Source organism: Pelobates fuscus, chromosome 6 (genome assembly GCF_036172605.1).
Source record: "Pelobates fuscus isolate aPelFus1 chromosome 6, aPelFus1.pri, whole genome shotgun sequence".
NCBI lineage: Eukaryota > Metazoa > Chordata > Amphibia > Anura > Pelobatidae > Pelobates > Pelobates fuscus.
This window is the reverse complement of record NC_086322.1, coordinates 152,645,904-152,673,345: the sequence shown is the minus strand read 5'-3', so window position 1 is coordinate 152,673,345 and position 27,442 is coordinate 152,645,904. Positions and strand designations below refer to the sequence as shown.

The following is a 27,442-nucleotide window of genomic DNA, read 5'->3' as shown; positions in this document are numbered from 1 at the left end:
TTACTCACTTTTCTAAATGGCAAGCTACTGACAGGCTGAGAGCAACAACTGATCATCATCAGTACCCATTAGACTTTGTCAGACTTTGGGGTTAAACCATTCTTTTTAAAGTTTAACCTGTTCTGGTAACAAGGTGCCTGGGACATCATTGCACCATAACAACGTCATTGCAACATTATTCTGGTGCTCGGGTTGTCCCATTAATTGTTTTTGTTGAAAGATGATTTTATAAAGCAGCTGTCAGAGCTGTTAGATCTTTATGAAATACACACGCTGACTGGATTGGAATTTTGTTGAAATTTCATTGATGGACACTAGTATGCCACCTCGCACTGCTTGAAAACCACTGACGTAAATCCAAGTTTCAGAGGGCGATTAGTAGCAAGAGAAAGAGTGTTGAAGCTTAGTGTCGTTCACATTTGGTCATAATTAATGCTTTAAGGTAATTGGAAGTGTGACAGTTGGTGCCCTATGGGAGATAGCACATCTCGACATGCTGGTAACTTGACTAGGAATTAAATACTAAAGCAGTTTGTTTACCAGCACTAAATACAAATGCAGTTTGTTATTGTCTATTGTACTACAGAGTTAATGATCTCTGATGAGCTACAGATGGGCTGCCAAAACGAAGTGGATGTAATTAGTCTGTTTGGCTCCATCTAAAAGGAAGAATTTGTGCCTGATTATCAGAATTTTACAAACATATATAATATTATTTTTCATAAAGTGCCTACTAATTCCACAGCACTGCATCTTAATTCACTTGTGTCTTGTTGCTCTCAGTATTCTAATGTAGCTTGAGCAAGTGTGTTGTTTAACAAGGCAGTTGCTAGGATTTTAACATAGCAAAAGTGTTCGAATGAGAGAAGTAGTCTAACAACATAATTAGTGTTTGCGCGGACAATTGTATAATTAGACAGAGTAGACACCTGCCTAACAGCATGTCCAAATGGTGCACCTTACAATACCCTGACCAAAGCTCTCTCTGTCCACCCCCAAAGCACTTGGTATTTTCTTTGATTATTAAGACATGAATCATGGCCTCTGGGCTATGTGAGATCTCTGCTTGGCCTCCTTTAGATATCTACCTACAACTGCCACAATGGGAGGAGGGAGAAAGGGGGGAGAAATGGAGCAGGAATAGTCACCTCTTACAGCAGGCCCAATAAACAACTAAATGGCCACCTCGTTAAGGTACATACTACATGCAGACATACACAAGCATAGACACATACATACCCACACAGAGATATATACAGATACAGACACATGCACACCTACATATACAGACACACTCACTGTATATGTGTGTGTACACCATTTTGTATAATATTGAAATTATTTTTGCCTTTGGGGGGGGGGGGGGGGTGGCTCAAGGTGTAACTCCAGCCCTATAATATATATAAAAGGATTCCTTGCACCACTTTTTTGATTACATTATCCAACCACAATTCTCTATCATCCTGTACCTGGCGTTATCTACACTCTAATAAAATATAAGAATAAAAGGTCACAAATTTCAGAAGAAATGTTGCAAATGTGAGCATTTTGTTTTTGTCTATAAAGCCCATTTAGACATCTTTATACAGTGTTAAGACACAAAGGTAAACATATAACTGTCACGGTGCCAGATCGGTGCGGTCACACTAAAGGCTAGAGGTTACTCACCTTACATCCAGAGACTCTCCCCCTCCGTGCAGTTCTTAATACAGCGGCCGCCGGCTGCTGCAAGGCGACGCTATATAATAATGATGCCCACAATGACGTCACTAGTGACGTGAACGTGTCTGTGGCATCACATTTTTGCTGTGCACGCACGTTCTGGGGTCATGGGACCCAAAACAGCCATTAGCAGGGTTTACAGGGTTATTTAAACACAAACCTGCAATGGTTCAGTGCCCTGTCAGGGTTTCCATCCTGTTGGTTATCCGAGAGTGCTTTCCTGATACTGTTTATTGGTTATTGATCTTGGCTTAGCTTGGCTTGGTTTGGCATGACTTCCCATATTTCTGGTATCCCTGACCCTTTGGCTTTGTTATTATCGTATTTGTTCCTTTCTGTATTCGTGACCTCGGCTCATGACTGTTTATTCTATTACGGTAAATCCGGACATTCTAAGACCCTATAATACGTTGTTACGGTTTGTCTTTGTTACGTTTTTTACTTAATTCTGTGTGTTGGGCCACTGGTTCGTCCTGACAATGACCAAATACACAGTTTTTTATACAAGTTATTTTGGTGCCAGGAGGTCCCTGGAGGCACTCTTACCTAAAGGAGTTAAACCGTGTAACCCCAAAGTTGCCTCCAGTGGTGATGTCCACTTCTCCCCTGGTGGCATCTGGCTTCAGAAATTTGAGATTCAGCTGTCGCTCTCAGCCAATCAGTGACTACCCATTCACTAAACTTGCTTGAGAAAGGTATGTTTATTTCCAAGCCAGTTTAGTGAATGGTGAGTCACTGATTGGCTGAGACTGTCAGCTGACCGCTCTCAGACAATCAGCAGGGCCCCTGCCCAGCGGCAGTTTGCCCTTCCTGAATCTCACAATTCTGAAGCCGGATGCCACCAGTGGAGGAGTGAGCATTGCCATTGGAAGAAACTTTGGGGTTAAACTATTTGAGAACCCCCCTAGCCACCTCACAGCCCCCTACCCACTATAGAGCCCCCCTACCCACTATACAGCCCCCCTACCCACCTCACAGTCCCCCTACCCACTATACAGCCCCCCTATTCACCTCACAGTCCCCCTATCCACTATACAGCCCCCCATCCACCTCACTGCCCCCTACCCACTATAGAGCCCCCCTACCCATTATAGAGCCACCCTACCCACCTTACAGTCCCTGTACCCACCTTACAGCCCCTCTACCCACTATACGGCCACCCTACCCACCTCACAGCCCCCATACCAACTCACAGTCCCCCTACCCACCATACAGAACCCCTACCCACCATACAGCCCCCCTACCCAGCTTACAGAACACCTACCCACCTCACAGTCCCCCCCATCCACCTTACGAAAATCGAACCAGATAATATTTAGTTTCGCAGCATCAACCTCAAGGACCTCATTAATCACTAGTGATTTAAATTTACTTTATTGTTTTCTCATTAAACTTTGTAAAGTTAAAAACAATATAAACATGGATAAAGTAGAAATAAAAAGATAAATGTACGTACATTTATTTTATTTTTATAAACACCCTCCTTTCTAAAAATTATTCCGCACTTGCGCGAAAACTGGTGGGCGGTAAGGAAATGTTTCCATCAAGAAAGATGCATTAGTGGGCGGTAGGTAGAAAAAGGTTGACTACCCCTGAACTAGAAAGTAATAGCACTAATTGTCTGACAGCTGGGGGCGTAACAAGGTTACTTTATAAAAGTAACAATTTCTGTTGGAATCTGCAGTTTTTGTAAAATGAAAAGAGCCCACAATCCTTACACATAAAGCAATTCGATAAAAAACAAAATTATAAGTAAAAACAATTGCGCTGAATAAAATTACAAGTAATTATATTATTAAGCAGCACCATGAAAAGTGCAATAACCCAAAAAAACACTTCAAGTAATTGTGCTGTACCTTTAAGACAAATCGTTTCATCATCCATATATAATGTGCTTAACTACAAAGTGCACAATGCATTGACAGTAAATCTATAAAACAGGTTGATGTGTTATTGGCACATGAAACAATTTGCCTTAAAGGCACAACAAACCTGTTTGAGATTTATAAAGCACTTCAGCAAGTGTGTGGAGTGTCCCTTTTACGTTTTCTGGCCTGCACCTAAAATACCATTACAAAGAACCGCTTTCCTCCAGCTCCTGTTCATAACTATCTGAATATAAATGTATGTGAACGACTTCAATGACTGCAACTTGAAATGCCTTCAGTTAAAAGTTTTACAAACCACTAAACTAGATGGGTTAGGGCAAAATGTTAAAATGTATACATTTACATATAACATAAATGGCTGTTAATATAAATGTCCATTCTGTTTTCTTTCCTTCAATGCACAGCGAAAAGAGAATGAAAAAGGAAAGTTCTGTGTTGCCTTCTTACCACCAAATCTCGTGGCAACAACCAGTTATAATGGTGAAATCATGCTGTGGAATCTGGCATCGGGGCACATATTAAACCGTCTAATCGCTTCTACATGTGAGGAGCCAGAGAATGGAACAGGTGCTGGTACATCAACTCTTATATATCACCTTTCATGAAATATTGCTAAAACGTGGTAGCGTTATGTTCTCCATTAGTACAAGAATAGGACAATATTATTCCCTGTTTAAGCTTAATGTAACCAACTTCAATTAGGTGAGTCACATGAGTTATAGTCCTTTTATGTCTATTGCAGAAAAAACCCATAGCCTTAGATGTTACACTGACTAGTCCTCTGTGACTTTTTGCAGACACTTTTTCAGATATGGTTTGTCCACATTGACAGACTGAATGAAGGTCACACAGGGTTTGTAAAAACTGGAACTATGGAGAAATTAAAAACGTCACATTTAAGGCCAAATTGGCCCAGCTGGAAAAATAGGCAGGCTGGAGTGCTTTACAGCTCTGCTTTATTGGCCTAAAATATGTGTATTACCTTATCAGTTCTGAACAATTCCTGGTTTAGTATAGAGAGTTTAAATATGGGACTTTTAGACAACTAAAATATGTTTATAAGTTAAATATTTGCAAATCAAACAAGCATATGTGATTTAATGCTTATCTTATGCTGCTAAGCTTCGAACGTATCAAAACACATTTTCTGTAATCTGCTTACTATAAATAGCTGTATAAGGTGTGAATACATTAAAGGATCACAAAGCCAGTGGTCTTGTTTCCATTGCAGGATTAAATACACCTCTAGTGATATTTTCAGACAGTCACTAAAGATGCTTTGGCATCTATAACCAAGCTAACGTCCATTATAGAGCAAATGATTGGCTGGGCATTTGGAATTTGGTTTGCCAGGTGCAGGGTTTTGTATGTGCACTAGCCTCCCACTGCTTCCCTATGGGAAATCTTGATGAACTTAGCCAAGGAGGCTGCAGTAGGGCTGAAAATGGCGCAGTGAGGGTGTAGTGGACCACGGGTAACCCCACCGGTTACCTCTGCTAATTCCCTTTCTTCAGCTGAATAGGAACCGTTTAGAATACAAAGAGACCCATTTCCCCTAGTAACTGGACGACACAGTTCTGGAGGTACAACAACCACTTTATTGACCACACACGGCTTTTAAACATAACCCCATGCAAGGGGTGTTTACACACAGCATACAATGTCCCCTCCCAGGGTCCTCCCCCTCCCTGGGAACGCAGAAAAGGGCTTTTTCCTTTTGTCTCCAAAAGCCCACCACCCAAAAACAGGGTTTCCCACATCCAGGGACAGGGGGGGGTCTATATCCCATTAGCCTCTGTACCTGGGAGACCAAGTGAGGGAAAAAGGGGCCGTCCCTTTGTCTCGCAGGTACAGAGAGCCTGCCTGCTGGAAAAGGGAAGGTCTCTTTGTCCCGGCTGGCACCGCAAAGCCCGCCTAACTCCCCAGTGTCCCAGAAGTGCCCACACCAATCTCAGGGACCCTCACAGCGATACCTTCCTCAACCAGGCTCCGCTCGTGAGGTCTCTGTGTAAAACCCTGCAAGGGAAGCGTCTCTTTTTGGGAGGCGAATGCTCCCCCTGGACGGCATTTGTCTGTACGAAATGGCAGCCACTTATGTTGCAAGTGCGAATGCTCTGATTAATTTGTGTGAACGTTCTAATAGGACACTGGGGAGGTCCTCGTTCGGGAAACAAACGAGTTGGGAAAAAAATCCACAAACTCTGCACGAATGGTGGCCAGCCAGAAGAGTGCTCACTAATTGTTTCCCTTGCCGTTTTCGGTTTGACACTATGTTGCAAGGTGTGAAGATTCTACGTTAATATTCTAAATCGTGGCAGCACTCCCGAACGGGGAGCGGGCAGAAGATACGAAAAGATGGTGAAACACACATAATATCAGACAGGCAATTCACGGACCTGCAGCGGTCCCACCACTGAGGGCACCCTCACAGGTGTCGGGGTGAACCTAAATAGGTTGATTAAAACTATAGCATTAGGAATACATGTTGATATTCCTAACACCATAAAGTGTTCCATTAAAAGATTACTCCAAGCACAATGACCACTTCAGTGGAGTCTGTGTGTGTCTATTTTAGCTGCACATAAAGAGATATTTTAAATTGCTGCCTGAGATGTAACTACACTTCCGGCAGCACCATCAGCAAGAGTTCTCATGCAGTCTTTGGGGGACCCAAATAAAAGAGCAAATCATTGCTAAACTGTTTGACCCATTCTTTGGAAAACCGCAACAGGGTACAGTTAGCCCCATAACCACCAAAGTGGGCTGTACTGGTTATAATAGATGAAAGGATAGAATTTCTGCCGCTTGTTTGTTTTGCGTGCAGCTGCTTAAACTTCCCAAACTCCTGCTTCTGGGGGTATCGTGGGTAAAAAGGGAAATGCAGGAAAGCAGTACTGGCTATACTGGTTATAATGTTCGTAGTGACCCATTAAGGAAAAACTGATTACCACAGAAGTATAAAATCATTAAAGTTGGTGTGCTCTTTATTGTAAGTATGGTGGCTCCTTTTAAAGGCCGTCTATAACAAGCAGGTATTCTTTTATTTGCAGATGATTTAATCATAAACAAAATAGCTTTCATCCACACAAGGACTGAACGGAAGGAGGAATCCGCTGTTTTAGTTGCCAGTGGCCCACAAGGTAAGTTCTATTTTTACTATTATGGAGGCAGACATTGAAAAGTGTTACTTGTGCAGAATACCAACGTATATTTAGTCAAAGAGTAAAACCAGCACGGATTTAACGGTTTTCATATGCAATATCTGTAAATTCTGCATATAACAAACACTTCAAATACTTTACTTGGTTTTTATTTGAGATACCTCTGATGTCTGTTAATCATCTCCAATTGATTAATATCTTTTTCAATTTTTTTATTTAGAATGTTTAACTATGTGGAGTCTCTTAACCCCTTAAGGACCAAACTTCTGGCATAAAAGGGAATCATGACATGTCACACATGGCATGTGTCCTTAAGGGGTTAAGGACTTTTCTCATCCATACTGAATGGATTGGATTATAAGTAGGCTAAAGGTTTACTCTGTCCAATAAATATGAATTCCGCCATAACAGTCTATGGGAATATTGCTAATTGATGAGCATAGTAAGCCCCTACCCTAATAAGACAATCCAGTCCCATTAATCAGTCTTGTACTCATAATATATCTCCAAATATGTCAACAATATATATTACTTAAATATACATAAATATGTTACCTCTTTTGAACATGACGCTAACACTGAAATCCTTCTCTTTTTGAGGAAGTATTGAGACATACACTTTAAAATAAATATACGTTACATATATGAATAATTTTGCTTCATAATATAGTATTATTTAGTTATATTTTTTCAGATTAATTTTTGTGTGGCATGGTTTTTTTTTTTTTACTTATAAAATGTACAATATATTTAACCTTTTATTACTTCTAGTATGGAACTCCGTTTGTGGTTTGGGCCATTAGAGACCACTGTAACGTAGCTCCAATATTTTTTTAATGACTATTAGACGTAGCTCCATTGTCTATGGGGTTAGGTTACAGTCAGTTCATTACTGAAGCTCTTTCAGTGTCTCTTGGGATTCCAACGTATACAAACTGTCAGTATGCAATCACCCATAAAATCCATACATTATAATCTGTATCCACAATGGGAGAAATCTTGCAATGTGGTGTGAGATATATATTTCCCAGTGAATGTGCAGCTACAATGCCACAAGTACCATGAAATTAGCCAAATTAATATTCCAGAGGTTTATGTAAAGCCAGACATGAAGTGTCTAGTAAAATATCTCCCTTTCGTTATTTCTCACCCAAAATAGGGCATATGTTACGAGTAAAACAACTTTCACCTGGCTTTTAACAGTCTCTAAATATTCTGGTAAAAACACATTTTTCCTCTTTTTAATCAAAAATCATCTTAAATGTATTGTTATCCTCCTATTATCAAAGAAAATTACCTGACACTTTTCCTTAATTGACCTCCAAAGTCACTTCATCTTCATTGAATTAACTTTGCAATGTAAACCCTTTTTTTGAAAAAAATAAAAATAAGTTGTTTCATTTAGAAAAAAATGGCACAATAATGAAATAGTTCTTACAAAGTAGAGAGAGCACTATGGAATATGTTGCCGCTATATAAATGCTAATAATAATAGTTACAAAGATAGCTTTGGCACATACAATCTTCTTCTTTTTGCTCAGTTCTATGTTTTATTTTGTGATTGAAGTACATGTGTACATTGTAGAGCGTTGTAGAGAGATATATTGTTGCCAGTTTACTTAATGTGATTGTGATGCCCTAATGCAGGAATTATTATTATTTATTTTTTTCAGGACAGATCACTTTCTGGAATATTTCTGGTGGAGGCAGTATCTTTGGGAGGTTTGCTGGTGTAAGTGTTGAATATTTATAACATGAGTTACGGTAGTTGGATTCAGGCCTTTCCCTGTAATAAAATGTCTCCTTAATGACAGGTACAGGAGGTTATGTACAAAGGGCAGTTTAGAAGCAAACGTCTGAAAGTGAAGCACTTGCAGGACTGACCAAACAACCTTTAGACGAGCTTTGCCCCATATATGCCTTATATACTTCAGTCATAAAGGCACACTATAGTCACCACTTCAGATTAATGTAGTGGTTCTTGTGTCTATAGCCTGTCCCTGCAGGCCTTTTAATGTAAATGCTGCCTTTTAACTGTGGGGGCAGCACACTTAGGGCTACATATAGGGAGCAAGATTTGAACTTCACATGTAGACGGGATCAATGGACCCCCAAGAGTTGGCAAGTATTGCCACAGAAAAGCAAATGGGCAGGAGAAAGGCATCTCACGAAGGGAAGGGAACTTGTTTGCACATAGGGCTGAGTTTGCATGTGTGAGTGTGTTTTGTGGCTGTATGTCTGTTTCTCTATAATTGTGTGCCTCAATGTCTAAAAATATGGAGGACTGTAAAACGCTGAAACCATTCAAAGCATAAGTTGATGTTGGATATAGAGCGAGAGTGGAAATTTTAGAGGGCTTAAATCAACCTATTTGGGAGGGGCCATAAAATGTAACTTTTGGCTGACGCCCCTGGCAGCAATGGAGAACAGGTAGGTTTAAAACCGTTTTACTCCATCCTGAAGGGGTGGATGGGCTAAACTGATACTCCAGCAATATAGTGTTAGGAACACATGCCGATCCCTGCCAGGTGATTGCAGTACAATAGTTCTGATGCCTGCTGACATTGTCCGTTGTTGTTTTGCAGTCCCAGTATATGTCTGTAGTGAGTGACCTAGCCATCAGTGAAGATGGATCCCTCCTGTGTGTAGCGGACAACATGAATTATGTGTATATCTGGGAAATATCACAATATGCTCTGCAAGAACCAGAGGTGGAGCCCCCTACATGTGAGTTACATGCTTTGCATTGTACATACTGGAATAATGCATGAGAGATGGAAGATATATATATATATATATATATATATATATATATACTCTCTCCTCCAGCTCTGCTTCACTCCTACTTGATATTTCCTATCCTAATGTTTCTAATACCCCTCCTCCTATAGACTGTAAGCTCATTTGAGCAGGGTCCTCTTCAACCTATTGTTCCTGTAAGTTTTCTTGTAATTGACTTATTTATTGTTACATCCCCCCTCAAAATATTGTAAAGCGCTACGGAATCTGTTGGCGCTATATAAATGGCAATAATAATAATAATAATAATAATAATAAAATATATATATATATATATATATATATATATATATATATATATACAATGGATTGTTGTGAGCTGTGTGGGGGTATCTTCTCCTGGGAGATCCTTTATATGAACTGCTAAAATTAATAGTATGTCTTCATTTCTCTTCAAATAGTGCTTCATTGTTGGAGAGCACACCAGCACAATATCACCAGGTATATTGTAACCATTCCTTTTATTAATGGTATTAGCATTTGTATATAGCACTAATATATTCCATATGGCACTGCAGAGTGCAGACACTGACTAAAGGGTGTTACAAGACTCCGTGTGTCACAGAGAAACAAACTGACTGAATAGGTTTGGAGGGACCAGCTAACAAATGTGCGATCTAGAAGGGAGGGCAGCTCGTGGAAATGGAAGCTGGCTTGTAGAGGTTATAAGTGTTAGCTAATAAAATATGAATTCACCTGTTCTAGTATTCCCCAAATAAAACCAACAAACCAAATAAGAAATGTTTAAAGCAAGCATTTGCAGCCTCCTTACCATAATCAATGATCAAATGATATATGTGACAATGCGACCTACATTTTACTGCCAACTATCACATACTTTCCTAGGAGTCCAGCATCAGGAGCAGGAAAGAAGAGATCGAGCACTTTACACAGCTCCTTCAGGTTCTGGCATCAGATGCAGATTGTGTTGGTGTGCAGTAGAATTTGGCAGCCTTTTAATTTAGAGGGAGGGAGGGGGGCGGCAGAGCACGCATCTGTTAATCTGTACTTTAGTAACACTTCTGATATTACACTTATTTCATTAGAAACTTCAGTATTTGTTCAATAAATCTTTAAAGTCTCACCATTTTTTTAAATTTTTTTTATCAGAGTGATACCTGTGATTAAACACATGGTGGTAATTACTTCTTCTTTGGATTTCACCTTGAAGCTGTGGTCAATGCAAGGCGAATATATGGGTATGTTCTGGGTTTAGTATAAATGTGCATGCTTTTTGCCTTGACAGATTTAGCACCGTGCTCTGTATGGATGCCCAGGTGTTGTATGCAGTGATCTTGCATTTTCTCCCAAGTAACAATGCGCCTAATGGCTCACATGCAACCAAAGAGCCCATTTATCCCAGCGGGTCTCTGTCTGCAGACTCCCTGACTCTCATGAAAGAATTGGTCTGGAAGCTGATTGTCATTACCAATGAGAGACTGGTCATGTCCCTGGCACTGACTGCAAGCTCTTTTTCCCCAGCACAGGTTTGTAAAAGGCTGCAGACATGTGATCAGCAGCTTTTGCAAGCTGTTTTTAGATTTGCTGCCAATAAAATAATAAATGCATGCATGCATGTTTTCTTTGGAGGCATACCTACTAAATTGTTTTGTTTTTTAAATTGCATTGGAGTGTTCATTTAACCTTTTAATTCAAAATGTCACCAATGGCAGAAGAAATTGACAAATGACATGGATGTGCCACCTTTTCTCAACCTGGACCTTAAATAAAAAAAATATATAAATAAAAAAAGTAGTCTCTGCTTATCTGATCTTTTGATTTGTGCTGGAATTTCAATGAAATTTCAACATGGTCATTCTAAGTATTTCATAGATTCTATCTTTAAGAAATACTGAAAAGTGTCTGAGCCACTTTAAAGTCATGTTCATTAATTTATGTGATTTGTTTCTAGGGACATTTGGTCAAACAAAATCATGGCAGATTAAAATAACAGCATCCTCGAAAGAGCAAGACTTTGACACCAGTATATTTGCTCAGGTCCAATCACCTCTGCCAGAGTCGGGAGCCAATTCTGAGGAATCACCAGAAAATCAAATCATTCCTCCAGAGGTGAAACTTGTTCCTTGTGTATAGTGCAACACAAATGTTTTACACAAACTGCACTTTAAAATCAGTTGTTACCATTTTGTTTGTGGTTTAAACCTGTACATTTTGCATAAGTGTACATGATAAAGTTTTTATTTTTTGTAGATAGAACAGTGGGACTATGCAGGCATTTCTATAATGGTTTGTAATTTTTACTTTGTTTTTTAAAATGATAATTTATTTAGTGTAATAGAATATTAACATAGTGATACTGAAATATTAATACTATAGAGACACTGTTATAGGCATGTTTTACATCTCTTTTTAACGTTAGACAGTATTAGCTGGTGATATAAACATCTACTATAATCGGATATTACTACATTGCTGTAATGTCTGTATAGTAGAATTACCGGGTCTAATTACATAATCTATAGATTTATTGTATGTTTGAGTCCCTTCTGTTAAACGGAGATCTATTGAAAAACTCTACAAAGACAAACATTGGTTACAGGGAGTCAGCAAACACAGATAACCAAAAGAGCTAGTAAATAATAAAACTTACTATATACAAGATCTAACTTTTTTTTTAAGTGAAAAGATCTGAGTGACGTTGACAAGGACCAAATAGTGATAGCTTGTTGGGTGTTTCTGGTATGCAGTGGTTAGTAAAAACCAAAGAAAAACAAGTTACCTGCGCTCTCTCCTTAATCCCTATGTATTTTTACACAAATTGAGTTTTTTTTTAGTTACCTCCAATGGCCATGAGAGGATGAGCCCACCTGCCAAAGTCAAGGCAGACCCCCCTAGGTGGTCCTAACCATTCACCTTGCTTCCTTGAGCCTCTGGCAACAATCTCTACTGAGACAGAAATGGGTATTTTTTATATACACCCCTATACATTATTAACCCTTAATAGGGAACACATGGGATGGGTGGCTGCATTGTAACAAGGCTGAGTAATACAAAAAATGGATACAAATGCAGAAAAATAAGTCTTGCGCTCACTCCCATCACTGGGCGGCTGCAAATAACTACAGTACACATCAGCCCCAATATATAGTAAAAGCCAAAGAAAAACAAGTTCTCTCTCCTTAATCCCTATGTATTTTTAAACAAATAGGTGTTTTTTTTTTAGTTACCTCCAATGGCCATGAGAGAATGAGCCCACCTGCCACCCTAGGTGGGTCCTAACTCTAACCATTCACCTTGCTTCCTTGAGCCTCTGGCAAAAGTCTCTACTGAGACAGAAAGGGGTATTTTTTTATATACACCCCCTATACATTATCAACCCTTAATAGCCGCCCATCCCATGTGTTCCCTATTAAGGGTTGATAATGTATAGGGGTGTATATAAAAAAAAATACCCCTTTCTGTCTCAGTAGAGATTTTTGCCAGAGGCTCAAGGAAGCAAGGTGAATGGTTAGAGTTAGGACCCACCTAGGGTGGCAGGTGGGCTCATTCTCTCATGGCCATTGGAGGTAACTAAAAACCCTCCATTTGTTTAAAAATACATAGGGATTAAGGAGGGAGCGCAGGTAACTTGTTTTTCTTTGGTTTTTACTATATATTGGGGCTGATGTGTACTGTAGTCATTTGCAGCCGCCCAGTGATGGGAGTGAGCGCAGGACATATCTTTCTGCATTTGTATGCAGTGGTTAGTACCTACCAAACATGGTGCAAGGAAGGACAACTAGTAAACCAGTGTCATGGGCGCCCAGGGTTCACTGATGCGTGTGGGGAGCAAAGGTTAGCCTGGCTGGTCAGATCACGCAGAAGAGCTGAAAAATCTAATGCTGGCCAGGATAGAACGATGCCAGAACACAAAGTGCATCACAGTTTGCTGGCTGCATAGCCGCAGATCAGTCAGAGTGGCCATGATGATCCCTGTCCACCACCTAAACCACCTCCAATGATGATGTGAGCATCAGAAAGGGACCTTGGAGCAATGGAAGAAGGTCTGATGAATCACAATTTCCTCTAAATCAGGTGCTGGGTCCTGACATTCATGTGGACGTTGCTGTGATACATACCACCTGCCTGAAGTTTGCAGACCACATATAGCTCTTCGTGACAATGGTGTTCCCTGATGGCAGTGGCCTCTTTCAGCAGGATAATGTTACTGCTAATGTCTTGGTGCCAGATACCATAGGCCATGTTCAGAGGTCTTGTGGAGTCCATGCCTCGCGCTTCGACGCATTAGAGCTGTTTTGGCAGCACAAGGAGGAACAAGGAGACAATATTAGGAAGGTGGTTTTAATGTTGTGGCTGATCATTGTGTATTATGTCAGTTTGTTTTCAATTACTCATATTTAAAAAAAACACCCCAAGAACATTAACAAGGAACAATACAATGCGTTTACCACCTATGTTTGATTAATATTGCATTTTAATGAAGCTATTCTACATAACTTAGTACTTAAACATATATATTCGATTTTAGATGCCTGCTCATGTCATTTTTGTAGATGACAAAGACATTGCAGAGGAGCTAAAGGAAAGAAATCTTCTAAACTCAAAAAGCAGGTAATGCCCTTACACTTTACTATCTTACAGCATTTGAGAGGCAAGATGGATGGAAATTCAAAGATATGAATTAATGCATTAAAGAACAATTATTGAATACTTGGTTCCATAGTTTATATGCAAGGAAACAAAATATAATGTATTTTAAATACATATTTTTGAGAATGTAAATCAATTCTGCCAAACCACAAGATTATTCAGTAAAGTCTGGATTTTGTCAGAATAGACAAAATTTTGTTAAAAAAGTCAGAATTCTGACCATAATGGCAATTCTTGTATTCCAGGCAGAATGTGGTCAGGGGTGTTCAATGTCTAGTTTAAAAATCAGTGCTTTTTTCATTCAAAAACAAAATGTAGGATTTGGAATATGCACAAAACAGTGATTTTAAACTAAATCCAATTTTGCAAGTCAACAATAATTTGTAGTACTATATGCCCACTAGTAGCCAGAATGCAAATAGTTAAAGAAACTCTTTGATGCTGCAAGGGCCACCACATTACAAAAATAAAATAAATAACTAAACCTATGTGGATCAATATTAGTATAAGGGACGCATTTCAATTTCAAACATACTTTCTACATATCTAATGGTGGGTGGGCAGATCACTCTGCTTTGGGTGGGAGTAATACATGTGAGTCTGTGATAGGGTGGATGACATGCTCTAGATCACTCCCAGAAGTGGACCCCAGTGGCTAGGTGTCGCCAAAATGAATAGTCACCCCCTTACCCTAATAATTGTGAGGAGGCTAATAAATCTAATACATGTAAGAGAAAGAGGGAAAAACACTACTTACCTCCAAAATTCTATTTGTTTTAAAGTCTTCTTTACTTAAACACAACTCCCCCATACACTACTATTAGAAATGAAAAAGAGTGAATTGTAAAAATACAGATGAAAAAAAATGGGACGCAGCAGAATTACATCCAAGTGAGCCATGCGAGGGCTCTGCGCAGAATGAGCTTTCAATGTGGGAAAAGTCTTTATAAAGGCTTATCCATGCTTTAAAATGTCAGCAGATCCCTCTGACTGGTTGACTTGTAAGGCAAGTCTCATTTCTCCCAAAATTTGCCCTTTTTTTCCCCGTTATGGCCACACGTGCTCTCACCCTCTGTCACATGACCACTGGTTAGATTTAATGAAATGTGTAGTAAATAAAAATGAATAGGACAAAATCTGGCACAATTAATTCAATTTTTCAGAATACATGGCCATTCAGTAATAGGTGCTATGTTGTTAAAACGTAAATGTTGTAAAAGAAGCTTTAAAGTTTACTTCATTTACTAAACAATGATTTTCAGAGAAATTTAAATCGGAATGGGAAAAACTGACTTGCAAAAACTCTGCTATATTCATAACTTGGCTGTTTTTGCCCCAGTTTTCTCACTACAATTGAATTCACACCAATTCTAAATTTGGTTTGAATAGCTCAGGATTATAGGAGTTACAGTTCACAGTTTTGAGCCATAGCTATCTATACACGTAATTGCCAGCCATTTAAAACAACGCTGCAAATTAGTTTGATTATCTTTCTGATCATTATACGTGATCAGTGTGGGCCTATTCCAAAGAATAGTTTCTTAAAAACTATATAAATATTATAGTTTCATTATTACAAAAAAAAATTTATAGCATGCTTTCGAACGTCCTCAAATCAAGAAAAAACATGTGAAAAACTCAAATCAATTAAACCTTTCACATGCTAACTACATCTAAGTAGCGTTTGTTAAATTAGATTGAGAATTTTGTTGCTATAATTATAATTTACATGAAATTTGTATGAGGTTTATTAAACTGTGTAATATATACAATGAATAGTTAAATACATTTCTTTCAAATGTTTATTTTTAAAATTATGCTAATAAAAGAAAATGGTAATTATCTACGGAAGATAATATATCAGGTAATGGTCACAAAAAGATGAGATAATGAACTAGAAGTATTAAGTTAAACGTGTTAATGTCATAGAGGCCAATAGAAAACTTATAATACTGATAGAATAATGAATAAATTTCTAACACATGACTTAACATTTCTTTATAGCAGAGTAAAAATGTCTGGTACGAAACAAGCCTACGGAAGACTGAATGCATACAAATCGTTGGAAATATGTGACTTAATGAGTGTGTCAACCACCATCCAAAAGCCAAATCCAGCAGCAGAACTCAATGACCCATACGACCTGGCATTCTAATCTTGCCGTCCCTAATCCATATAAAAGATTGGTGCTGCAGAGGAAGAGTAGTGGGTAAAGAAATGATCACAGTTCAACTTCTAAATCGATAAACATTTATAAATAGGTGTTGGAACTATTGATTTGGACCTAGAGTTACCAGAATCATCATTTGGAAGGGTCACCTACTGCAACCAGCGCCGATGATGTACAAGGTGCTGCAACTGCCCAAGAATTACTCACCATGTGCACTACCTACCTCTAATATAAAGATTTCACAGCCAATGCCCTAAGTTACAAGCATCATAATATTTATAAGATACTCAATTCTGTCATAAGAGCTTTCTTACACAAGCTGAAACTTCTGTTTAAATAACCTCTTTATGTTATTTTACATAAGGATAAGAAGAGGAATCAAATCCCACTAGTGTGTGACGCAAAGTCTTCATACACCATTCTGGTAGGCGTGAGGACAAGTGAGGACCTTCCCATAAGACAATGAGATCATTGTTTGGCTTACTCTCTTTATGTGAGCTATGCCTCCATGGACAGATCAACACATTTGCCAATGCTAATATTACCTTTAAAGTATTATAATTTACATGGCTTTGCTTTGTTCTCATTATCATTACAAATAAGTCAAATCTTTTACTAATATAATTCAAAGGGTAACTTGCCTGTATTGACAGACTACAAATAAAGATATAATGTAGGTACTGTATAGTATTTTAGCATATATTACAAAAATGCCAATTGTTTATTAATATACATTATAATTGCACCCACCATAACACACCTTATCATTCAAAAGTTTTTGTCTTAGCAAATTGATAAACAGAATATACTCCGGGGTGAAACAGTTATGCATTTATGTTGTAAAAAAACAAAGATACATTAACACCGCTGTGTGTATACTTGAATGTGTTTTAAAAATTTTTTTTTTTTTAAAAAATGCATTTATGATATTGCCTTCGAAAATGTTAAGTCTTTCTTTAATAGGTTATGATGTAGCTAGCCGGGAACAAATGCATCTAAGAATCCTTCATCTTGAATTGGCAATGAAAACATGATATTAGCATTAGTACTGTGCTAACATTATTTTAGTTCTGCAAAGTGCCACACCAGCTGAGGTGAGGTGTTTATATTACCATGCAAGTTACCACCTCACATATAAGCAGTCTTACTGGACAAGTGACCAGACTGGCACAGAGGGGATTTGTATTCATTAATAGTACAGGGAGCTGCATTGTCAAGAAAGGTGAGAATTGAGAGATCACATTGCAGTCTGCAATATTATAATAAAAAATATATATATATAAACAAAACTTTGTACAAACTATTTTACTCACATCTGCGACTGGTTTATCCTTTTTAGTGGAATTAAATTATTGTTACAACATGTACCGCAAAGTGTGAAAGCAGTCTGTAATAAATGAAATTATATCTAGAGGGCAGCATAGCATTTGAAAAATGTATATTCATTGCTTTATATCAGGGCTTCCCAAACTTTTATGGGCTGAGACCCACTTTTGAAAACTGTAATTTTTTAATGCATATTTTAAAAATGAACACCATGGCAATCCGCTTTAGAGGCATACAATTGGCACACCATGGCAATCAGTTTTAGATGCATAAACATGGTACATCATGGCAACTTTGGGTGCATAAACTTGGCACATCATGGCAATCAGCTTTAGATGTATAAACTTGGCACACCATGGCAAACAGTCTTAGCAGCATAACATTGGTAACACCATGGCAAACAGTCTTACTTGGGATATGGTGGGTATAGACTCGCAGAGTCACCCACATAAAAGCACGAGCAAATATTGTAAAACACTTCTTGATCGCGGTCCGGTCACGTGATCGCTTCCGGGTCCGCCCCTCCAATGAAGTCCGTGTGCCGCGTTTCGCCCGCCTCCACAGGCTTCCTCCGACCGCGCCCACATATTGTTTTTTGTGTTTCTAGTTTACTTGTGTGTAATGTTTGCGTCTGAATGCAGGGGTGTTTTGTATGTAGTGTTGGACTTTAAATGCAGGTGTGCTTTTTGTGTGTAGTGTGGGTGTTTGAATGAAGGGGTGTATATCATTTTTGTGTTTTAATACAGGGGTGTGTTTTTATGTAATGTTTGCAGTGTATATTGTGTATATAAAATCTACATTTACACTATGTGTGTTTGAATGTAAACATGTTTTTGTACGGAGTATGTGTGTGAATGCTGGTGTGCATTTGTGTGCATTGTATACACTTCCACACACATACAGAGATACACTGACACACAGGCAAATACACAGACACACTCAGACAGACACTCGTGTACACAGATACACACTGACACATAATACACACACACTGACACAAAAGGACACACAGATACACATACATACAGAGACAGGAGGTGTGGGTGGGAGTGTGTGCTGGTGACAGCGTGGGGGGGCAGTGTGAGAAAGTTACAGCGATGCGGGCATGGGAAAAAAGGGCTACAGTGAGGGGGGCAGGGTGATAAAGGGTTACAATGGGGGGCAGGGTGATACAGGGTTACAGTGGGGGGGCAGGGTGATAAAGGGTTACAGTGGGGGGGCAGGGTGATAAAGGGTTACAGTGGGGGGGCAGGGTGATAAAGGGTTACAGTGTGGGGAGGGGAGAGTGGAGCAGGGAGAGAATGGCTTATGGGAGGGGGAGGCAGGGTGTGGGGGCTGTGTCCTACCATTATTAAATTCCCTGGTCTGCAGCTACGCTGGGTGCAGACTATGTGATCAGTGGTGTATCCTGGTTTTGTGCTACCCTAGGCATGTCAAAACTCAGGCACACCTGCCCCCCTTCTAAATACACATACACACTCACTGACAGACACATATACACTCTGTGTCAGACACACATACACTAGCTAACAGACATACACATAGTAACACTCCCTAACAGACACACACACATTTTTTAAATTCAATCCCCCCAGCCTCCCTACCTTTGGGATTGCTGGGTGGATTCTCGCTTTCCCTGGGGTCCAGTGGGGCTGCTGGGCGGCTGGCCGGTCACTGCATTCGGCGAGGGAGCACTGATCTTGCTGTTCAGCTCCCTTGCGCGCCGCGTAGCGATGCTGGGGCCGGAGTAACATTATATTCCGGCTCCGGTATCACTGCGGTGCGCGCGAGGGAGCTTAACAGAAGGATCAGTGCTCCCTCGCCGTCCGCCCGGAAAGTGCTGTTGCTGCCAGCCTGGCAAGGCATTTGTCAGGCGGCTTTTTTTGCCGCCCCCCCCCCGAAAGTGCCACCCAAGGCAAATGCCTTGTCAGCCTCACAGTAAATACACTGCTGCATGTGATAGAAGTCTTGCAAGCACCCAGAGTGTTGCCATGGTAACGCTTTGGGTGCTCGCAAAACTTATATCACACTGTCTGCGCTCTGCACCCGGCGGAGCTGCAGACCGGAGGTGCTGGGCAGACTGATTCGAAGGAGCCTGACAGCATACAGGGCATGCTGCCGGGCTTTCTCCTGGTGTGGGGCCCGAGTAATCAGTCTGCCTGCCTGTCTCTGTGGGTCAGCGCGACCCACTGGGAATCACTCTGCGACCCACACTTTGGGAAACCCTGCTTTATATTATTCTTCTAATTAAACCTTTTTCATTATTAAGTGTTTTTTTTTAGGTCTTTCTTGATGTTTAATATGTTAATTGTTTTTTTGTATCATAGGTGAGATTATGGGTAAATAAAAAAGGGAGAGGAGAAGATAACCTATAGTTAATAGTGTCTATGGATAAAATGTCAACTTTAGAAAAGGATAAAAATTCAAAATCCAATACAAAAATCTACACAGATAAAGCCAAGTTATGTCTTCTCAAAATGTGTTAATCAGGAAGTAATGGGTGATTGGAGGACAGCAGTGTCATGGAGACTCGGAGACTCAAAATTTAAAATAAATAATTAAGGTGTTTGAGGTCGCAATAGGTGGGCACAATGTAGTTTAGCAGCATGGTAATAGGTAAGGGAGGGTGGAGGCCTTTTAACCACTTAACTACAAAGCAATTTGCAAAAAAAAAGAAAAAAAACAACACACCCAGAGTCCAAGTACTTTAGGTGTTCTGGAAAGTAATGTTTAAATGTATTTTTGTTTCAGTATGTATAGGTAGTGCATTATTTAATGGAAACAAAGAAAAAATAAAGAAAATACATTTTTAAAAATCATCATACGTACATGCACACATATGTACACAGTCTGATATATAGACACACTATGTCTGGCATTGTGAAACTATGTATGTGTCTCTGGCAGTGTCCTTGTGCAATTCTGACCTCAATTCCAGTGACAATTTGTCTGAAATATGGCTCTTATTTTTCAGAAAAATTGCATATAAAGGAATAAGTATTGGAATTGGATGCTTTCATCTAACATGCCTAATTTGGAATACACATTTAGGTTTGGTAAATACATGTCTGTGGTATGGGCACAATTTTAGTAGAAACACACATAAAAACCAGCCTGGGACGAGTTGGCAGTTTATTGAAAACATGCAAATTTAGGGCTGTCTCTTGCAGCCAGTCATTTGTGGGAAGAAAATAGTAGGTGCTAGCTGCAGAGCTGCCAACTGGAGTGGACATAGGTTATGTGGCTGCTCAAAAAAAAACAAAAAAAACAGGGAAATTAGTAAGCACAAGTTCCAAGTTTTCTTAACATAGTTCTTAAAATACCATAAAAAATATAAAGAAATAGGAGTATCTTGTGAAGTTAAATTTAGTTTCTCAGTGGAAGCCTTCACATACAGAAGCCAAACACCATGACCACTTCAAATCACTCAAGTGGATATGGTGCTTGTACAGCAACCCTATATAATATTACATAATGCATTCCTGTTTGCCATACAAATGGAATTATCTTTTTGTAAGGTGTATTGAAGATGGGGAAATTGTGAAATACTTTTAATAGTCAATTTATATAAATAGTTCCATGTTTGTACCCATAAACGCAATTGAATGTAGAGCTTTCAAAGAAAACACAACACACAGTACAAGTAAGCACAATACTGTGTTTTAAAGCAGAATTGTGCAAGTGTAAAAGCCAGGGTATCTTCAATAAGCCACATTATTAACTACAACCTTATATTCCCATACATTTTATTTTGCATTTGTTCTTTACATCATGTTTTGAAATGGTCATTAACAATCCCTGCAGTACTGTTAGTGTGGCTATTTTTATATCTGTAATCATATGCTCCATCCACCCATGCCTTGATAAACTACAGTTTAGAACAGTGTTTATCAACTTTTTCAGCACATGAACCCCATAATAAATATATATATATATATAAAAAGTATATCCCTTAGGGCCTGTACTAAGATTTTTACTGCCCTAAGCAAAATTCGGTTTTCAGTCTTCACATATCCCACATTTCTCTTCGGTCTACTTTTTTGACTGACATCTTTTTTTGTCTTTCTAGCTACTCTTTGCCAAACTCGTTCTTCTTCTCTGAAACTGCTATGTTTACAGCAGAAAGGGTTAATCCTAGATGGACCTGGCACCCAGACCACTTAATTGAGCTGAAGTAGTCTGGGTGCCTATAGTGGTCCTTTAACCCCTTAAGGACACGTGACATGTGTGACATGTCATGATTCCCTTTTATTCCAGAAGTTTGGTCCTTAATGGATTAAATGGATTGCAGTGCTTCCTGGGTTTATATACCCACTGTGTATAAAATAGGATGGTGGGTACAGAAGATACAGAAAGCAGTGATGGGGGGAGGGCGGGAGGACTGGGAGACTTTGGATATGTCACTGCTAAGTCCTACTGCAGAGTACTAGCAGAAGCATTCACTTTGGTCATGTTTTTTGAATGAATGTACTGCAGTAATATATATGATGGAGTTATTTGGGGCATTCAAAGTAATCATTTATGATTTTACAATGTGGTATAAAACACAAAAACAAAATTTTCAGAAGTAAATATCTGATGAAGTTTTATAAGTGCAATATATATATATAAATTTCTCAAATGATTTATACATAAGTGCCAAACAACAAGTCAGGTCAACATTAATAAAAAAAGTTCAAGTACAAAAATGAGAACATTCTGTAGGTTTCACCGGTTATAAACATTGTAAAAAAAGTTAATTTAAATATTATTTTTTTTCTTCAAAAAAGTAAATCTGCAATACTTGCGTAAAAAAAACAAAACAAAAAAACACTCCATAAAAGCAAGAAATTTACACTATAATTTCTCACGAGTGCAGGTATAAGGCAAAGTTCTACTGAAGTAGAATATGGTGGAAATCAGACAGGAGACATTAAAGAGGCATCCCAAAGGACAGTTTAAAAGCCATCTCAACAGCAACTTCTGTAACAGAGTCATGGAAACAGACATAGAGCTCCTGGGGCTGAGGATGCAGGAAAAGTCTTCTGTAAAAAAGAATAAAGTATGTCAGAATATGGTAGTCATTAATCGGGTGCCTGTCAAGATCTCTGTAAGCAGCTTGTGACACCCATATGTTATATACCTACATTAAGAGGGGTGCTGTACCTGTGTGATTAATATGCAGCAGTTTTGAAAGGATATTATGGACTATTACAAATTTTGCTCCATTGAGAATTTTCCTGTATTTTTCATTCCAATCTGCTAGTATCACATATGGGAACCTACATTCACAGTTACTTTTTAAAATGCACAACATCAAGATCTTCAACTCTTCCGAAGTAAACTCACTTTCTATAAATAGTTTCTGTTTTAACATGATACAATGGTCTAAAAGCACTTACCCTATAACCCAATACGACATTGTTGGTGGCGATTTCTTCTGGTCTGTCCAGTTCTCAGGACAACATTCAAATAAGACCCCGTGTTCTTTAATTAGACCTAGTCCCACAAATTCTGCACAGACCTTGGAATCAGAACCACTATTTTGCTTGAAAAAGAAAAAGCAGAGATTGTATTAACACGTGCTTTTTGCATTCTAAGAACACAAGACAGATTCCCCATTCTAATTTATGAGTTCGCTTTTCTGTCCAAACAAAAGAAGGCTTCCTACTGAGACAATTGTTAGATCAATAAAAGCAATCCCCCTCCCCCCAAGAATCAAAAAATTTTGAATTTTTATTTAATTTATAAATACATATGGCTAGGTACATCCTTTTATTAACACAAGTGCATATGACATTCTATCCTTAAAGGAACACTATAGTTACTAGAACGACTACAACTTTTTGCATATGTTCTGATGAGTATAATCATTCCCTTCAGGCTTTTTGCAGTAAACAGTCTTTTCAGAGAAAATGCAGTGTTTACATTACAGCCTAGGGATACCTCCACTAGCAACTCCTCAGATGGCTACTAGAGGTGCTTCCTGGGGCAACGTTGCACAGTGTGTAGCCCTGACAGTCAGTGTCTCCACCCTCTGCATGGAGACACTGAACTTTCTTCATACAGATGTACTGATTCAATGCAGCTCTATGAGGAGATGCTGATTGGCCAGGGCTTTGACTTGTGCTGGCACTGCCCCTGATCTGCCTCCTTGACAGTCTCATCCAATCCTATGGGAAAGCATTCTGATTGGCTGTGAAAATCACTTCTGGTGATGGCAGCCAAGCAGGCAGCTCATGGGCAGAACTATATTTAGGGGGGTAAGCGAGGGCCAGGGAGGCTAGATGGTGGTTTTAACACTATAGGGTCAGGAATACATGTTTGTCATCCTGACACTAGTGTTCCATTAAAACCATACCTTTTTCTCAAGAGATTGCTGAAACACAGAGCGTATAGACAGACAGCAGCGATGGAAGTTTTTGATGAGCTGAGGATGTATTGAGCCTGCAAGCTGTTCCACTTCTCTGTGTGTAGGAGATATGAAGATTCCATATAAAGTCTCCAGGTAGATGTAATGGAAAAGTGTGTTTTCAGGACCAGAGGTTAACCTTCATGACAAAAAGATAGACTGCATGTATATGCAAGTACAAAAATACCATAATAAAACTTTCTTCCAAGTAACCTAGAACTAGACAAAGTGACACATAAAAGGGAAATTCTCAGTATAATAACTATAGCTCACTGAAGTGTAGGGGTGAATCTATGTGAACCATCCCCTGTGTTAAACAAAGCATTGCCAGTACAATTATTGCTGTCCAAGTTGGAAGGAAGTGTCATTTCTGCTTTCTATGTTACACGGTCTGGGTTTCAGAAAGTCCCATAGAGCAACCATAGTTAAAGAACTGTAGGGGATATGGAGCACCTCTTTAAAGTCCAGAGACAGTCAAACCCTATATGTCCCAGTATGTGAGAAGGAAGGCACACAACGAATGTATAGGGCAACTCTAACATTATAGTGCACCATTTCCATTAAATATGTTCTTTACAACTGCAAAGGAAAATGTAATATGAACTATTTTTTCCTCAATATAATGTACATGCACACAATACCACACAGTTGAATGGGCGTTCTATAATAATATTCAGTATAATACGTTTATACTGAATATATTAGTGTAGTAAGAGTTATGAAATGAATGGTACTAGATCCCTTGACATTAAACATAGTTTGCACCGTCAAACTGAAACATTTAGTAAATAAATACATTTGTGTTCTCTGCCAAGAAGTCCCTAGAGTGCTATTTTTCATTCAGTTCATCACAATATTGTGAATATGTACTTAAGTGCTTACTTGACTGTGTTGTAAAGGTCTTCCGCTTCTCTCTCAGAAAGATTCCTTCGTAGGTTACCAAGATTAAATGGGTTGGGAAGGGAGTATCTCTTCTTGTTTATCTAAAAATGCAATGCTCATTTTACTAAATTTTACTAGATACTTCACCACCAAAATGAATTCTATAGTTTATGATTTCTATCAGTAAATATAAAAAATATATTAAAATCAGGAGATGTCGCAGTGCAAGGTTATCACTCCCCTCCTCTCACCAAAATATTGATTATTATTATTATTATTTATTTAGCGCCAACAAATTCCGCAGCGCTTTACAGTGGGTGGACAAACAAACATGTAGTTGTAACCAGACAAGTTTGACGCACAGAAACAGAGGGGTTGAGGGCCCTGTTCAATGAGCTTACATGCTAGATGAAGTGTGGTAAAGTGACACAAAAGGTAAGGATAGTATTAGACAAATGACAGTTGCAGGAGAGGAATTAGCCGGGAACTATTAACAGTTTAATTGATACGCTATTATGAAGAAGTGGGTTTTTAAATGATTTTTTTGAAGGAGTGGAGACTGGGTGAGCATCTAACGGCGGAAGGAAGTGACTTCCACAGGAACGGTGCAGCCCTGGAAGACATTGATAGACAACTCCTAATGTAATAGATGGACAGATAATTTTTGGAGTTGTAGAGCTGGAATTAGACAACCCTACTGTAGTGGGTGTAGAGTAACCTTGCAGGTACTATGCCACACTAGGATTAGTTTGTTTTACTTGCAAATTGCTGTAAGTCATTCACTAGTTTTTGGTTCAATCTAATTTCTTTAAAGATTCCAGTAGTAGAATGCTTGTTACTACTATTACTAATTAATTTTACCATGGGTTTGAATAAGCAACCATAAAGGATACCTTGAACAAATTCCCACTTCCACCACTTTCTTCAGAACCACCTGACCCTTGAGACTCTCGTCGCCCAAATTTTCTGTCGGGTGTAGACTGGGTCACACTTCTTGCATTGTCCACTGCACCTTCACTCCCATTATCAGATCCACCACTGCTACGAGTAGGGCTTGGCCTACGAGTCCTTAGAGATGAGGCAGTCTCGTAAAATAACCCTTTCTTAGTCATAGGAGAGGTGGCTTTCTTAGGGGTAGTCTGCATTTTATTTAGTACTCCAGAATTAGTGAAGCTGTGGAACTTGTCCCGTGAGGATGGCAGAAACAAGTCAGCAGAAGATAAACATGGGCTGGGAGCAGTGTTTAGTCTATCCTCTATGTTAACATCTAATGTTTCCAGTTGAAGAAGTGTTGCCTTTGCTTGATCCACATATATGTAATCAGGGCCAGGATTTCCAATGGCCTTAGATGTACAACCGCCAGCTTCTAGGATGGTACACATCATGAACTGTTTCTGGTAAATAAAGAAAGCTTAATGTAGCAACTGCATTACATGATCAAAATTAAAGTTCTTTACACTATATATGTCATGGGTGTGAGATAGGCAACTCACTCATCACACTTGTTTAGCATACCAAGTTATTTAATTAGAATAAATAAGACTTTTTGCTTGTTTCCAAGCATCTAGATTTTATTGACAAACATACAGATTCTGAGTTTGTCCGGAATTGAATCACATGTACTGCAGCTCGAGCCCTATCCACTAATTTATCTGTTTCCCCACTCCAGATAGATTTTTGTAGAATAATTCTGAAGGTTAGCAAGTATTTCAGCGTAGCCCTCAAGCACACTTTCTAATAGCACCAAGATAAAGAGTGAAATGCAGTTACCCAAAGCACATGGCAGCAATATATAAAGATAAATGATCATCAAAATGTATATGAAGCCATGTGTAAATAAAGCCTTGTAATGTACATCTTTTTGTTTCACAAAGACACCAAAAGTTGCATGCCACTGAAGCATCTTAATGTTTCAAGAGTGTAAGTTATAGGAGTTTTCAGTTAAGCCACATGAAAGGATTTTGAAACAGGAGTAGCTTAAAGTTGTTTGGTTGAACGTTTTAGTCTAAAGTAATTAGGTAGTGCCTAAGTGTCAGTTTCACCAGGGTAGGGAAATTGGGTGCCATTTATAAATAAAAAGTGTAAGACACATTTAGAGGGGCAAAAACAGATAACATGCACATTTAGGTAATCTGGATACAAAAACATAACTCACAGTTATAGAGAAGCTAGTGTCCAAATGTTTTTTTGAGTTTAATATTTGTAAATGCAAATTCTCACAGGGCATGTGTATTTCTCTCAAGTCTAGGCAAAATAACAAACAAGACCAAGTAATTGAAATGGCATCCAATGCATGTAAAAATATACTGAATTCCAAAAACATTTATTTTTCTTTGCTTGGTGGACTTGTCTAAAAACTACAGTTTTTCTGGCCTTGCCTGACTGAGGGCGGATGACCATATGTAGACTGCAAGGTCGCTAATACAAAGGCAATGGCCACGTGTTGAGGAATGCAACTACCATCACAATAAGAGTTTTTACATGGAAATTA

General features: G+C 38.9%; 2 protein-coding genes across 3 annotated transcripts in view; one reads left to right on the top strand and one right to left on the bottom strand.

Annotated features, from left to right (window-relative positions):
* LOC134566107 (WD repeat-containing protein 64-like) overlaps positions 1–16,337 on the top strand; it is a 65,154-nt gene extending 48,817 nt beyond the window's left edge. The window contains exons 19-27 of the mRNA XM_063425815.1: positions 4,016–4,184; positions 6,662–6,751; positions 8,446–8,504; positions 9,358–9,499; positions 9,973–10,012; positions 10,682–10,770; positions 11,484–11,641; positions 14,061–14,143; positions 16,187–16,337. Of these exons, the coding sequence (XP_063281885.1) occupies positions 4,016–4,184; positions 6,662–6,751; positions 8,446–8,504; positions 9,358–9,499; positions 9,973–10,012; positions 10,682–10,770; positions 11,484–11,641; positions 14,061–14,143; positions 16,187–16,337 (981 nt within the window). The remainder of the gene's footprint in view (positions 1–4,015; positions 4,185–6,661; positions 6,752–8,445; positions 8,505–9,357; positions 9,500–9,972; positions 10,013–10,681; positions 10,771–11,483; positions 11,642–14,060; positions 14,144–16,186) is intronic.
* Positions 16,338–22,517: 6,180 nt separating this feature from the next.
* Positions 22,518–27,442, bottom strand: part of INTU (inturned planar cell polarity protein) — a 57,706-nt gene continuing 52,781 nt past the window's right edge. For both annotated transcript variants that reach the window (XM_063460072.1, XM_063460071.1), the window contains exons 12-16: positions 25,845–26,345; positions 24,952–25,052; positions 24,019–24,208; positions 23,060–23,205; positions 22,518–22,702 (exon numbers count right to left, since the gene is read on the bottom strand). In XM_063460072.1, coding sequence (XP_063316142.1) covers positions 22,591–22,702; positions 23,060–23,205; positions 24,019–24,208; positions 24,952–25,052; positions 25,845–26,345 — 1,050 coding nt within the window. In that variant the 3' untranslated portion in view covers positions 22,518–22,590. The remainder of the gene's footprint in view (positions 22,703–23,059; positions 23,206–24,018; positions 24,209–24,951; positions 25,053–25,844; positions 26,346–27,442) is intronic.